The sequence below is a fragment of the Lagopus muta genome, chromosome 1 (assembly GCF_023343835.1).
Source record: "Lagopus muta isolate bLagMut1 chromosome 1, bLagMut1 primary, whole genome shotgun sequence".
In the NCBI taxonomy this organism is placed as follows: Eukaryota; Metazoa; Chordata; class Aves; order Galliformes; family Phasianidae; genus Lagopus; species Lagopus muta.
In genome coordinates, this window is record NC_064433.1 from 1,090,910 (window position 1) to 1,106,568 (window position 15,659).

The window sequence follows — 15,659 nt, forward strand, 5'->3', positions numbered from 1 at the left end:
AGTTTCCAACACAGAGCAAACGCTGTTTGCTCTCAGACCAAAGCAGGAGAGAAAGGGATTTAGGAACAAACACTTCTCAGTCCTTGACTACATAAAGCAACCAAAGCTTGCAGATGCTGTTTTCTTTCTTCCCAGGTCATCTATAATTAAAAAAGGTGAAAACAAAGTAAAATGCAACGTATCAGGAAATGAGTTCAGCTGTGCTTAAAGGAAAGGTGTAGGAGCTTCAGTTTAGTACACAAATACCTACAGCAACCCAATACACCACTGTCACCTCTATTAATCCATTTTTCTTGTTTTCTTAACATACAATGGAGCACTGTAGTGCTTCCTCTACAGATTCATAGGTAAATCCAAGGTCCCAGCGTATACAGATGAGATGCACAGTGGTTTTGCCCTACTTTTACTTTCTTCAGTCTACATAGCCACTTGTGTTTAGGGCTTTGTTCATAAAGATGCATCCCTCTCAGCTTTCAGGGTGGATATGAGGAAAAACTGCTTCTCTGAAAGAGTGGTGAGGCAATGGAACAGGCTGCCCTGGGAGGTGGTGGAGCTGTCATCCCTGGAGGTGAAGGCACAGATGGACACAGTCTGTGGGCATGGTGGGAGTGGGATGGCGTTAGACTCAGTTATCTTAGGTCTTTCCCCACCTTAACGATTCCATGATTCTTCATCTGGTCTCTAAGCTGAGGCTAAGTCAGGTCAGCTTCTAACAAACACCAACAGAGATATGTTCCAAGGTTAAGCATGGGCTCCAGTCATGCCATTTCCCAACCATCGAGTCACTAAGCACAACCATTGCACAGCTTCATTGGACAGTGGCCAAACCACCTGCAAAGAGTAACACACTTGTTTATCATCCTTGAAAATTTAGGAAATCAGCTTGGTGTTCCAGCCAGCCCTGCAGCAATCCTTCTTGCATCCAATTCTTGGTACAAAAACTGATGGGTAGGAACTCAAATCCTCACCTCTTAACGAGCGTCTGTAAAAATCCAGAGCTCTCTGAAGGGTTTTTTGGCCTTTCCCAAAGGATTAACTGTACAGGATATTCCTGGTGTTTAAGGTCTCAAGATGCATTGTGTTCAAGAGGAAGACATGAAAAAGCCACGCTTGGAGCTTAACAATGATCCCCACACCAGCTTCCTTGTGCAGCAGCAAGGCAAGCTTTCGGGGACAGCAGAGAGGCTGCCAAGGAAGAATCCAACAAAGCATTTGGGCCTTTGTTCAGGGCTGTGAATGCAGCAGCTAATCAGCTACCAATAAAAACCTCATGGGTGCCCGGAACAGGGGGTGCCCTGGTGCTGGGACAGCCTCCATGCTGCACTGAGTTATGTGAAATACCTTTTTTTATGCCTTACAGAGTGGGTCTTGGGCTTGGCAGCTTCAGGAGCAAAAGCACAGCGTCCAGGCTGTTCCTCAGCAAGTAGAATTCCCATCTCAGCATCTCACAGGGCTACAGTAAAGCTGCTTTGGCACCACCACAATCTCAGAAAGGGAAAAAGGCGTTGCTGTTGTTTTTAATAAACAGAAGTGCAACCAGTAGAACAGCAGCAGGCGTTGCTAAAAGCTCAGGAACACGCAGTCCTCAGTGCTTTGAGCAGGCAGTTTCCTCTGAAACAACCTCCCTGAGCCTGGGGAAAAGCGTGAGCTTTCTCCAGAGGCATTTGGGAGGTGCTCTCCACTCTGATCATCTAAGAGCACTTGGGGGTAAGTAGTCCCCGTGTCTCTCATCCTAAAGCACAAAGTCCATTTTGGGATGGGCAAACACAAAGTCACCCTGTCCTGGTTCCCCAGGTCAGGAGCACATCATCCAGCCCCCTTGTTTCCGAGCCAAGAGCCTGTCCTAGTCCATCTGCCCAGGCTTAATTATCTCCTTCTCTCCCAGTTCCCTAACGAGAGGCACATCAGTTAACCAGAGACAGAGCCTGGGGGGGTTATACAAATGAACCATCCCAATTTATGTCTGTGCATTCCCAATTGCCAGGGGACAAACACTTGCCTCGAGCCATTCCCTGCAGGAGCAGCAATACCTGAAGTTTGTCACGTGGCTGATAAAAAGCAGCTCCTTTCAAAATGAACTCTGTAATCGAGTTTTGCAAGCATCATCATAATACAAGCCATTCTATCAATACAAACACTATCGTTGGCCCGCTGCAATTCTGAGCTCTTAAGACCATTCCTGAGCTTCGGAGAGCAAAGGCAAAGCTTTCTTATAATTAGTTAAATTCAGCTGGAACAAAAGATTCCTTGACATCATCTGTTTGGGTCATCATTATAGGAGGGACAAAGGAACACCACTGCACTAAAAACTAATTAACACAGTTCAGTCGTTAGCGGCGCGGCTGCCTGAAAAGTGGGATTTTGTCACCGAGTTTGAAGTGTCTCCTTCAATGAAGAGCTGAAAAAAACCCCAAAGCTGGCAATGCCACAGAACAAAAAGCCCAGCACTGACCTCTACCAGATGCTCTGAATTACAGGTGACCTCCAGCAGACCCAGCAACACTTTCAAAGCCACACATTTATCGCTGCCTCCTTTCATAAATCAGAATTAAGAAAACCTGACGCACCTGAAGCCGGTTTTGATGACAATATTCCTCATCCACACACACAAAAAAAACCTCAACCCTAACGACCCAACGTGCTGCTGCAAACAAACAGAACCCAGAAACAACCGATGAAGTTAAAATACAGAACAGCTTGGGATTGCAGAACCAGCACATCGCTCTCAGCAGGACCGAAACTTCCCACTGTGCTGTCAGCACAAGTATTATTCTTCCCCCCTCCTTTACTCCTCTCTTGACTATTTTAGCAGAGATGTGGGGCTTGAAAGAACAGCCGTGGGAATGCTTTCTGCTTGAGGAGCCCCAGGCGTGAGCTGCTCCCCTCCAAACTGGCACACACCTCCAGGAGCACTGCAATGTGGTCGTGGATGCAGGTGGATGATAAACCATCAGGTTTCTCCTCCCAGGGAAGCGTCACTGGCAACCCAGACAGGATTCAAGGCAGTAATCCGTGAGGTGAAAAGCTCCAGATCCTATTACTGTGCTCTTCCCTTCCTCTGCTTCATATGTTGTCACTGAGCAACTCTGCAAGCAAGTCTCGGCGGTGCTCTGCGGGATTCAGAACAGAAAAGGGGTGGAGAATCTCATCCTTCACCTTCAAGAGATGTACAAGGAGTCGTAGGGCACAGCCCCAAAAAAATCCCAGAAACTGTAAGGCAGGAGCTGGATGCAAAGCCTCACACTTGTGGCTCATCTGCTAAATTTAGCCCCGTCTGGCAATGACCTAAAAACGGCTGATGTGGGTTTCTGTGACTCATGTGACAGCCTGGTCAGCTCCATTCAGGTCTGGTGAGAAGGACGTGTGTGTTGCAGAGCCTCTGTAGCTCCTGGGTGACTTCAGAAGGGAATGGTGAGAAGCAGTTATCGATCCCAACCCGAATGCAGTGGCATGGATTGAGCCCTGCAGCTTCAGCTTCTGATCTGCTGATCCATTTTGGTGGAGAATTAGGGGACGTCTCCTGCTGGAAACCCTTTGGGAAGGAGTGTAAAAGCTGGCAATGGGCTCTCCTGGTGTGCAGCAGCAGATTCCCAGTTATTGGAAATAAAAGCCATGAGGGATTATGAAGCTTTCGTATCTCACAATGCTTCTTGTACCATCCAAGCCTGCAGAAAGCTGCTGAGAGTAAGCTGGCCTAACTAACATTAGGCTTCAGGTAGGAGCAAAGAAACTGTGGCTTTGAAAGCCACTAAAAGGCAGGAAGGACAATTTAAGAGCTCACTAACCTGGATGCATTCAGAAGCTCTGAAAGAAAAAAAACAGCAATAAAACCACAAAAAAGCCTTAATGCAGCCTACAGAATCCAGTTACACCCCAGCCAGACTGCACAGGAAGCTCTTGCAAACAGGCAAAATGAAGTCCAAAAAAGGAAACGCCATCAAATGCAATACTCTTTAAGTAGAGGAGTTAAAACTTTTGGCTGTAACAGGAAAAAGACATCAGGGCAGACCTAAAGCAGCTCCTTATTGATCCCCACTCCCACAGCCAACTCCACAGCTAAAAGCTAAAGGTAGAAAAAAGCATAGGAAGCACCAAGACCATACACACAGCATTCAAACAGAGGTGCAAGAAGTGCCTGGGCTCTCCCAAGGCACCTTTGCACAAGTCTGAAACTGCTCTCTGCACAACTAACCCCACAGAACACGTTTCTGGCTATGACTAAGCAGGCGTAACACACAGAGCTTTGCTAAGCATGCAGTCTTTTCCCCCCCATGCATCATGGTGAAGCAATGAAAGATTCTTTTTACAACAAAAATCACCTCCTAAAGGTGAGCAAAGCTGAGGACCTGCACAAATGGACGTTGTGCCTGCAGAGAACATGGAGGGAGCTCCCAGGTTTGCACTGGATTGTTCCAAATCCCAGCACGACAAATCTGATCCTCTAGCTTCAACACACCACAATTCCAATGCTCCTCTCCCATGTCATACTCTAAATCTGTAAAAGTGAGCCCAGCAACAGAGGAAGGGGAGATGATTTAATTGTCCAGTTGGTCATTAAGCCTTGCAGGACTCAACACTGCAGTGCATTAGCAAATTTTCTTAATTCTTTCAGAGCATATACATGTTTATGGCATGCCTTCACCAGCAAAACTGTGTCTTTCTAGTGGTGCAAAGGGCTCAACATTCTGAGCACCTTACTGCAAATCATATCAAGTTTACAACAGAATCATCACGGAATGGCCAGGGTTGGAAGGGACTTCGAGGATCATGAAGCTCCAACCCCCCTGCTGCATGCAGGGCCACCAACCTCCACACTCAGTACCAGACCAGGCTGCCCAGGGCCCCATCCAACCTGGCCCTGAACACCTCCAGGGATGGATGGGGCATCCACAACCTTTCTGGCAGCCTGTACATAATACACATATATATTTTTTCCCCATTTGGCAAGATGCAAATCTCATGACCCTGGGGAAACTGAATTGCTAATTAAAATGGGGCTTATGTGCCCCAGTGTTCAGTGACTTGCTGAAGCCATGGGGGTATATTCCTTCAGGTTTGCACAACTAGAGCTGTGGGATTTCCCTTGTTCTGCTCACTGGCACTGTGATTGCCCAAGGAGGTTGCTCAAGGAGGTTGTGGATGCCCCATCCCTGAAAGCATTCAAAACCAGGCTGGATGTGGCTCTGAGCAGCCTGGTCTGGTGATTGGTGATCCTGCACACAGCAGGTGGGTTGAAACAAGATGATCATTGTGGTCCTTTTCAACCCAGGCCATTCCATGATTCTGTGATTGCATCTGTCTTCAGGTAAATTGACAGAGAGTGGCTATTTGCAGGTGAACTCTCCCTTCTTGGCCCAAACAATGTGTGTATAAACTTACCCTTACCTTCTGCTCAGATCAAACAAAAGAACACACAGCAGAAACAATGAAATAAGAAAATAAAATATGACCTAACATAACTTTATCACCAGCTACAAGCAAGCCAGAATCCGTTTTAATCCAACACGAGGCACACGAGCTCATTAGCGCCCATGATCCTAAAAAAGCAAGCAGCAGCTCTTAGCAGGACACTTCCCTGCACGGTTTCCATGGGACAGAGGAGGGTGAGCTGCCACCTCGGTGCATACCTTCCCTTTCAAGGAACACAGGCTCTGGTGCTGCGTTACAAGGATCTGATTTCGGACATCTCAACTCCTGCACCGCGCGTCACCGTTGCCGTGTTCTCCTTTTGGGATCTGAGCTTACCCCAATAACCACACACAGATTCCTCTGCTTGCTGGGAGGATCGAGTTACCCACGATGGCAGGCTGCTGGGCAAAGTGCTGATCGTTCTGCTTCCTTATTCCCACTGCTCCCCTCCTGGCAGGTCTTAAAGGGAAAAAGGAGGAGGCGCGCTGGGCAGCGCCGAGGAGCAGCCAGCATCACCGTGCTGAGTCACATCTGTCAGATTGAAGATTACCAAGACAAGACTTTGGCTCCTGAAAGGGCTCTTTCTTTCTTCCACTTTACAATCTTACAAATCAGAGGATTACAAAGCCATTCCCAAACTCAGCTCACATCTTCTTCCCCCGTCCCCAGTGGTGGAGATGCTTTGAGAAGCGCCGCGCTGCCACATCTCCCCGCACACAGGACCCCTCTGTCACACGGAACATGACCTCAGCAGGAAAGCAGCCTGGTTATTGTAAGGTTTAAAGCTTGTGCTACATGATACCAACCCTTGGCATTCGCATTCTGCTGGGTTGGCTTTAAAGATCGGGGAGGGCAGGTCAGCAAGTTCGAATTAATGGCACTAGATGGGAGAAAAACAGTTTTCATTTGGCTTCAAGCAGCCAGGACACACTAAAAGGGCTTTGACTTCCACCTGCTTTGAAGTCTTCCATTAACAAAGAAGTTTTGACTGAAAGCATCAGCCAGGAGATTCCTCTCCCTCTAAAAAACGAACATCCCTCAAAATAAAACAGTTTGGGATCAGCCAGGACACGAAGGCATGCTTTGCATGGCATCTACCATAACTCCTATCACAAACTCCACATCAATTCCATGGTTCCATTCCACCACTGTTTAAAAGCATCAGCTTGCTCTCAGTGCAGATCTCCCAAGGTTAACTCTGAGTTTAAAAGAAAACAACAAAAAACAAACCCAAACCCAACAAACTCTCCACAAACTGAAAGCCAAACCTGATTCTTTCCAAAACAAAATGGCTTGGAGCCAGGTCATTCAGCTGAATGAGCACGACTCAAAGGAGCAGCTTTGTTTGTCCCTAAAACTGAGTCTGAACTCTTAGATCACATCCACACCAGCCACTGAAAAATAAACTACACCTCAGTAGCAGTTTTCTAATAGCATTTAGATCCAGAAGGTTGAACTCTTTACAGAAGGTAAAGAACCATGAAGGTTGGAAAGACCTCTAAGGTCATCAGGTCCAGCCATCAATCCATCACCACCGTGTCCACTAAGCCATAATCCTAAACAGAATCATTGAGTCATGAATGCATTACGCTCCTGGAGGCATCCAAGGCCAGGCTGGATGGGATCCTGGGCAGCCTGATCTGCTGGTTGGCAACCCTGCCCATAGCAGGGGGTTGGAACTAGATGATATTTTAAGGTCCTCTCCAACCCATGCCATTCTGTGATTTCAGTTGGAAAGATCACTGACATCATCCAGTCCATCAACTCATGCCTACTGCACCCACCAAACCACATCCCTCAGCACCACATCTACCCAGGGACACCTCAAAGAGCAACATTTGAGCTCCCATCAGCCCTGCTTTATGCTCTTATCAGGCACACAAACACACACACAAAAAAGTGGGTGTCTCACTGGACGTTGTCCTCAGCCCCCAATGCTTCACTTCACAGCTCCAGAGCACAACCAGCCCTGCCACCCTCGAGACGAATCAACATAACGCCAACAGCCAAGAGACACCGCAGCACCAAAGTTAATAATTTATCAATTGTTTCAACATTGCATGCATTAGTTTACCATGCTAGAGGTCAGTCGAGGACATGGGTAACTGCTTTACCAGCACACCTCTTTTTTTTTTACTTCTTATATATATAAAGAACAACAGGCAGGTGAGAAAACCACACCTCCAAAGAAGTTTCTGCCCACACTCCAAGAGTCTCCCATCAAGATTCCTTCCTCCTTCTTCCAGTGACTTGGAGCCATCGAGGTTAGAAAAGGCTTCTAGGATCTTCCAGTCCAACCACCAACCCATGCCCACTAAATTATGTCCTAAAAAGAGTAACAGCATCATTAAGTTTGGAAAAGACCACTAAGACCATCTTACCCAACCATCAGACCAACACCTATCCTTGATAACTGTAAAGTACCTAATCCTATCCTCAACCCCAATGGGTTTTAGCCCAAATCTGACTTCTCAGGCTGCAGAAGCCTCTCTTGAGTGCACCCAAACTTAAGGTCACCTTTCAGTGCCAAACCTTGCATGGGGGAGAACGGACACTATTCACCCTCTCTCAGTTCCATGCATTCATTATGGTTCCCACCACCTCCTCTCCAGCTCCACTCCAATACATCCTATCACAACATCATCATTAGAACAGGTCCACAGCTGTTACCTGAGCAGTTCCCTGGCAGCCAGGAAAGCAGCAGTGATTTGCACATCCATAATTCACGTGCTGGTTCTCCCCCCCCCTACAGCCTCCTCCATCAGTGCTCAAGGCCAGGTGAAAAGCCCACTGGAATTTGGAAATAATGCAAGATTCATCTAACAATCAACTGTCAGCTTTTAACCTCCACCTTCCATTGGATGGATGACAAATGCCTCCAGGGTTGAGCCCCCTTAAGGAGCTCCAACTGTCATAAATGCAGACTTTGCCTAACAAAAACATTACAACATTTGTTTTTTTTTAAGGGAGCATCACCAAAAAAAAATTTGCAGCCAGCTGCAGCCAAATGGCACAAGATGTTGCAGAATATCCCACCCAGGTTTTCTATTTGTACAGTCTCAAGGAAAACGTTTCACGCTTTTCTTCTGGCCTTTAAGGAAAGAAGGGAACAATGAAACACAGTCATTTGTGGAAAAGGAGCATCTGACACTACGAGCCTGAGCAAAAATGCTGTAGTAAAAACCCCTTCCTCACACTAACTCACCAATATCTGGAAGTCTACACCAGCTTCTGTGCTTTCCTGCATGGTCTGTGTGCAGGATGTACAGACATGTTCTGCCATTTGCAGTTTAAAAGGCATTAAAGACAACAGGATACCAACAATACTTCAGTTTGAGAACAATACAGATGTAGCCTCTACCTGATCTGAAACAGGCGACGCCAAGAACATGAGCTATGGGTGTTTGGGCTTCGCTTTGAAGGCTGAATCAATTTGCTCTGGAGATGCAGCTCAATGATTTAAGGCCACAGGACAGCTCTTGGAAGCCGCAACAGTAACGAGAACAACAAAAAACCTCAGCCCTGAATCCAGGATCAGCCCCAATTTGCAGGGAATTGTTAGCGAAGACCCAAGAGGCAATGAAATCACCTTTTTCCAAGGACTGTAAATCCACCCTCCATCTCAGCCAGATCGTTATGGGAGGGACTGGAAGATGACAGGGACTGGAGACGACGAGATCACGTTTCCCCTATCGGTGGCCAAAAGGACTGAGCAGGAACAGGAGGGGAAAGAACCTGGCAGAACCTCAGCACAGATCTCCTCAGTGACAAATAAGTGGCTGCGTGCACTTCTCCAGAACAGCCAAACAGTCCTCAAACCACATCAGCATCAAGGAGCAATTTTAAGCATCCCAAGAAGACAGAGAAAGAGACAGGAATGACTGGTAAGAAAAAGAAAAAGCAGCGGTGAGAGGGTCATGGCAGCAGTAAAAGGGATTTGCTTGCATGGGATGCAGCAGGAGATCCAGCACTGGGGGGAAGAATGAGATCCAGCATTTTCTGGTGGAGGGCAGCGTGCCCACAGCACCGGGCACGCAGGTTGGCTGACCTACAAGAAAGCAGAGGGGGCAAAGTCGTGTGATGCTGCGGTCATGAGAGCTTTGTTTGGGTGAGGAGAAACAAAAGAGCAGCGCTGTGCGTTCGTTATTCCAGAAATACATGGACAAAACCCACAGGGAAATGGAGGGAGTGAAAGGAGAAGAGCTGAGTGCACACAATAAGACACACAATGAAGGCTGAACTCCTATATGCACACCCACATCCATCCATATTAGAACATGGCGTTCAGCAGACTTTGGCAAAATAAGGTCCAGGACTCTGGGACAGCCAAGAAGAAAACCCAGACGCCTCTCCCATCGTGTCACATCACCTCTGATTGAAGCAGACAGGAGAATGGACAGCTATGGGGCTGGGAACCACCCCATGGAGAAGCCTGTCCCTTTAACCATGGGCACTGTCCTACCTTAACAACAACCTGTTATGTGTTTATCCTGGTTGTGACTCCGATTAAATCATGGTTTAAGAAGGGCACCGAGTACCAACAGGTGCTGAGAACACAACCAGCAATCACTGCACTCTGGGCTGGTTTCAGATGTACCCTCCCCTCCCTAGTAAGCTTGCCATTGCCCAATTCCTGCTGCTTTGAGAATTTACAACACAATTAAGGAGAAAAGTTTGTCAGGGCTCTTATTTTAAGCACTCTGGTTTTGCTTTTGCAGGAGCATTTGGGACAGAGGGACCCACAAAGGCGAGGAGAACTGTGTGTGTTTGGGGTGTTGGTTATGGGTCTGCTGCAGGCATAAGCTGTCATTACAGAGCTCCTGTCCCTACCAGAGCCTCCGTGGGCATAATTATACAGACCCTATGATCCACCCCACAAAGCAGGGGAGAAGGATTCCCATTGCCACAGCAAACCTGGAGCACTGAAGGGTGAGCTGCAAGCGCTGTCGAGGCAGTGCAACCCTGCAGGCTTCCAGGTGAGCACAGAACAGGAAGGCACAGGGCAGGACAGCAAGGTGAAGCAGAAACTGATCCATGTTCTCCTAAAAACAAGAGGTTACAAAGAGACTGGAAAGCACATCTTCTACTTACACAGAGATCAGGTGTGATATTGGGGCTGGGAAATGAAATCACACTGATTCTCATTGGGGGGCATCTTCTGGTTCATCCAAGGCACTGAGATGTGAACAGGGCTGTTGCATCATGCACAGCCGTGCTACAAGTTGCTGCTGGTGCTGAGCAAACAGGAGGGCACTCAGAGCTTCCAAATCTTGCAGGGATCTAAGAGAAGTTGTGATGCCACTTAAAAACAATCACCTGCTACAGATCCAAGTCTGCCCAGAGCACAGTGTCCCCCCATAGAACACAGGGAAATATCAAGCCTGCCTCCTGATGCACCATTTTGCAACACAAGGCATTAGTTTTGCTACAAAAAAAAGAGTTGATGCAGGCCTTTAAACTGTTACTACAAAGAAACAGCCTCCAAGATTTGTTTAATCAGCATTTAGTCATCTGATGTTTAAGAACTGGGTACTACAAGCATGATGAGGGCTGCTCTGCAATCCAGAGCACCAAAATCACCCCAGAAATAGTTAAAATTACCCAAAGAGATACAAAGAGGTGCAAAGAGATACAACGACTTCATGGTGCTTTCTGGTTTTAAATAGGGCTCAAAAAGCACCGATCCCCTAAAAGTTGGCATTTGGGAACAAAGATTTTCGCCTCTCCTCTTATCAATACATTGATGTAGAGCTCCAGTAATGGAAGGCACAGTGCCTGCTCTGCTAACAGCAGCACGCTTTGTTTGTAAGGCGTAACCTGTACCTGCATTTCAGTGGGGTTTTGGGTTCTGAAACAGAATCATGGCATCATCTCTGATGTCCATCCGTGACTCCTGTGATCTTGGTGCATTCTGAAGCACCACCACCATTACCCCCCATCCCCAGAGATCTCATTAAAGCAAAACCCCAGAAGTAGAGCAAAAACAGGAAAAAAAGGAAAGCAAAGCAGCGTTGCCATTTACATTCCTGTTTGTAAAAGTTTCCAGAACTCTCCTTAAAGGGGAAGAAAAAAGAAAAAAAAAGGAAAAAAAAACCAACAGAAAACCAAGCGCTGAACCCTACCAAAACAAGACATTCCAGTGCACATGCTCTTCCCTTGGGGACAGGCCAAGAGAACAACGACACGTGACGGCCCTATTGCTCAACACAACCTGGAAGGGGTTCAAGTCGGGCGATAAGTGCGGCGTAAGCCCATAATGAGCAGCAAAAAGAATTCAGCCCAATGTAAACTGCCTCCTACCCTTCGCCTCTGGTCGATCCCAGTGAGGGGCAAACGCTGAGGTTTTGAGATTACAAAAGGCTGGGCAGGTAAATGAGGAGCTTTGTGCTTCCATTCCCCTTCGAGCAGAGTCTGTGTATCAGCCTCCCCAGCAGCGTGACGGCGCTCGGCCCCACAAACAGCACAGGGATGGGGAGATCTGAGCAAAGTTGGGCATCGTTTAGAATTCCTTCCATGCACACAACGGGGCAGCAGCACCCCCCCCTTTGCTAACATCACCCCCAAATGCTTAAAAACAGAGCTCAAATCCTATCGAGCAAAGGAGGAACATAAATGGCTGCGAATAAACTCCCATCCGAGGGGAAGCTGCAGCGAGCCCACCTCAAGGAACAATAAACCACGGCTCAGAATGGGGACAGCAGCCCCAAGTTGCCCCATGGTGGGCTCAGGGACCCCCAGCTGTGCTCCCTGCTCCAGGTAAAGCTGTAGGGTCACCGCTCCCCATCAGCTGTCGGCTCGCTCCGCCCCGGCCCTGGTTTCCGGGTAGTAACAGAGCAGCCAATGAGTGGAGTTGTGAGCTCTGCCCGAGGCCTCCTGCCCGTGAAAAGGGATCTGAACGCAACGGCTCACCCTAAAACGGGGGGCACAGCAAGGCCTCATAATCCTAAGGGGTATCTGGAGGGATGCAGAGCTTCAAAGGGATACAGCGTGCGGGATCCCGAGGGTGACAAAGCCACAGTGCATGGGGGTGGGGGGGGGGAAAATGTGCCCCCCGCTCTGCGTCACCCCCAAAAAGTCTGAGAGGCAACAGCGGGGTCTGCAGCCTCCCCCTCCAATGGGAGAACGCGGCACAGATGCCACATCCTCGATGTTTGCAAGACCAGGAGAGAAACAATGAGTGACTCAGAGTTTCAGCACATCAGCATCATCATCATCAGCCAGGCGGTTATTAAACACGGGCACATTAACGCACACACAGAGCTCTGCTCCAACCCACCTCCCCCCCACAACCCCCCCTCCGCCCCACGGAGCAACCTCTCCCCGTTCCCTGCTCACAAAGAGGCAGCCACAAAAGGACACGGACGTGTTGGGATTGAGAATGGGAGGCATAAAAGGAGCCCACTCGGCTCCTGAACCTGTCAGAGTGCGGGGGGGGGGGAAAAGCAGCAGGGGCTGTGTTGTAACACAGCCATCCTAAAGGTAAAGGCTGAAAATCCTAAATCTACGCCATCGTTCTATTAAAAATAAGAGGTTGAGAAGGGAAGCTGTAATTAAATGATAGCAAAAAGGGAGGGGGGGGGATGGGAGGGGGGAACCACCATGACAACAACACCCTGGAGCCTCAGGGAGGAGTGCATTCCTTCAGAGGAGTCCTCTCTCATTTGGTCACCACCAAAACCATCCAAAGAGCTCCAGGATCCCACACGACTCTGCTTCCACCCCAGCATAAACGAAGGGAAGGGATCTGGGGCCCAGCGAGCTGATCTCACCCTGCCAGGCAGGGCGAGTCAGACAGACAAACAAAAAGGGCCATGGGGAGGGAGGGAGGAGCGGTGAGCAGTCATCTGACACATCCAACTTCCTAAGTTTGTTGTCCCTTCCAACCCCACAAGAAGAGATCTGTGCTGTTGGAAGAACCCTTTTGGGTTCTTTTGTTGAAGGGGGGGGAAGAAGGAGAGCAGAAAGCAGAAAGCATTTTGTGGGGGGTGAGGGAAGTGTGGAGATCTGGGGGCTTTCTATCTCCCCCGCCGACTTTAGGGATACACAGCATAGAAAAGCACTTTGGAAGAACCTCTTCTTTGTCTCTTAAAACGGCTACGATAGGAACAAAACAGGAATAATTAAAAGAAAGGAACAGGGGGAGCTGAAAGGAGAGCAAGCATCGGGCTCAGGTTGGGCCTCGAAGGAAGACACTTCCCCCACCATCAAACAGCTGGAATCGCCCCCCAACCCCCTCCTTCCACAGCGATTAAGCACCGATGGCAATTTGCATCGGGCAGAGAATGACATGTGTGTAACTTTAAACTCCCCCCCAGCACAACCTTCCCCCCCCCCCCGGATAAAAATAGCTGCGATTCAACCATGATCGCGAGTCATTTCCTATCTGCTTTCAAAACAAGGCGAAAACACAGCGAGAGAGGCTTTGGGGAGAGCGAAGCACGCGTGGAACGTCAACAGAAGTTTCCCTTCGATAAGCCACAAACGGGAGCAGAGCTCCTCCCATCCCCTCCCCCCCCCTCCTAAAAAACCCACTAAAAATAATATAAAATCCAAGCAAGTTTGTTTATCTCGCTGGAAACTCAATCAGACCTCCGTGGTACAGAGGGAGCAGCCCCAGAGGGGCTGGAAAACAGCTGGGGCCAGTGTTGGTTTTTGTGCCCCCCTCTCCCCCCCCCCCCCCCCAACCCCTACGCTTTGAGGGATGAACTATGAAGAAAGGGATCCCATAGGCAAACTCCCAACGATATTTGTCAGCACGGAGGGAGAGATAGGAAAGGATTCACCTTCTGAATAAAGGAGGAAAATAAAAAGAAAGGGGGGGGGGGGAGGGGGGGCAATATAAACATGGAACGGTTGGAGGAGAAATATAAACAGTTCTATCACGAAAGGAGGAAGGGGGGGGAAATAAAGCCTTAACCCAATGTGGGATGTTACATAAACAGCACCTAGAGGTGCCTCCCCCCCTACACACACCCGAAATGAGGCGTTTAAGGGGCTCCCCCAAAATATAGAGAAATAAATCAAACGAAAGCCTTTCAGCTGAAGGCTCTGAGGGAGGTGTGGGGTGAATAAGGATGGGTTTGAGGGGTGTTTTCTGTTGGAGGGTTTTGGGGGGGGGGGTGTTAAGGTGGAAATGTGTCCCTATGGAAATATGGGAGGGGTCCAGGAGTGGGGGGGGGGAATAATGACAGATCCTGAAGGTGGGAAAACCCCCCTGCTAAAATAATGGCAAAGCTCGAAGCAGGGGGGGTTGAGAAGGGGTGAGGCCTTCTCTCTATAGGGGGGAAGCAGGAGGGGGGAGGAGGGTGAGCTCTGGCTCTATAATAAGGGGACGGAAGAGGTGGGGAAGGGAAGCCTAACCCTGCTTTAAGGGCAGGCCTCAGCCTGAGGCCTCACAAAGGGACGCTGCCACGGCTGAGGGGGGGGACAACACAGGAGTTTCTTTCCCCTCCTCCCCCCAACCCGGTGCTAGGCCCCAAACCCACATCACGGGAGTAAAAATAATAATAATAATAATAATAATTAAATAAAAATAATTAAAAAAAAAGAAGTTAAAGGGAAGGATACAGCTTGACCACGTCGGTGTCCATCCGCCTCTTGCCCGGGCTGGGGGAGGACATGGTGGTCTCGGCCGCCCCCGGTGCTCCGGGCTGGCTGTCAGCTCCGTCGCCTCTATACCGTCACAGCTGAGGAGTGAATGGAGCTGGTGGGGGAGCCGCTGGGACCCCCCCCTCGGTCGTCGACTGTCGTCGTTGTTGTCGCCTCCTCTTCCTCTCTGTCTCTCTCTCTTTCTTTTTCTCTCTTCCCCCCCCCCCACTCCGCCCTCTCCTGTGGTGACGGCGCGGCCGCCGCGCGCTCCCCCAGCGCCGCTCCGCTCCGCTCTGCCGGAGCCTCACTCTGGCCCTCTGACGTCACTGCGAGGTGACGTCACAGCCCCCGCCGCCGCGCTGCTATTGGTTGAGAGAGGCGGCGTTCGGCAAGCTCCGCCCTGCCGCGGGGGGTGATGGGAGTTGTAGTGTGTGCGCGTATGCGCGTATGCGCCTGCGCGCGTGTGAGGCTGGGCTCGTCGTGGGGTCTCGGGTTCGAGGCCCCGGTGGGGACGTTGAAGGAGGGTCCCAAAATCACAGCGAAACGCCTCAACAAAGAACCTCACGGGATTGTGAATGAGTCAAAGCGTCACCGTTGTCACGCCGGGGTTTCCGGTGTGACAGAGCTGAAGCATCACCCCGTGCCTCAGTTCACCTAACCGG

At 49.4% G+C, this 15,659-nt stretch overlaps 1 protein-coding gene across 1 annotated transcript in view; it reads right to left on the reverse strand.

Moving 5' to 3' along the window:
- UBE2H (ubiquitin conjugating enzyme E2 H) overlaps window positions 1-15,302 on the reverse strand; it is a 41,020-nt gene extending 25,718 nt beyond the window's left edge. The window contains exon 1 of the mRNA XM_048934585.1: window positions 14,977-15,302. Within this exon, the coding sequence (XP_048790542.1) occupies window positions 14,977-15,029 (53 nt within the window). The 5' untranslated portion in view covers window positions 15,030-15,302. The remainder of the gene's footprint in view (window positions 1-14,976) is intronic.
- Between the last annotated feature and the right edge of the window lie 357 nt (window positions 15,303-15,659).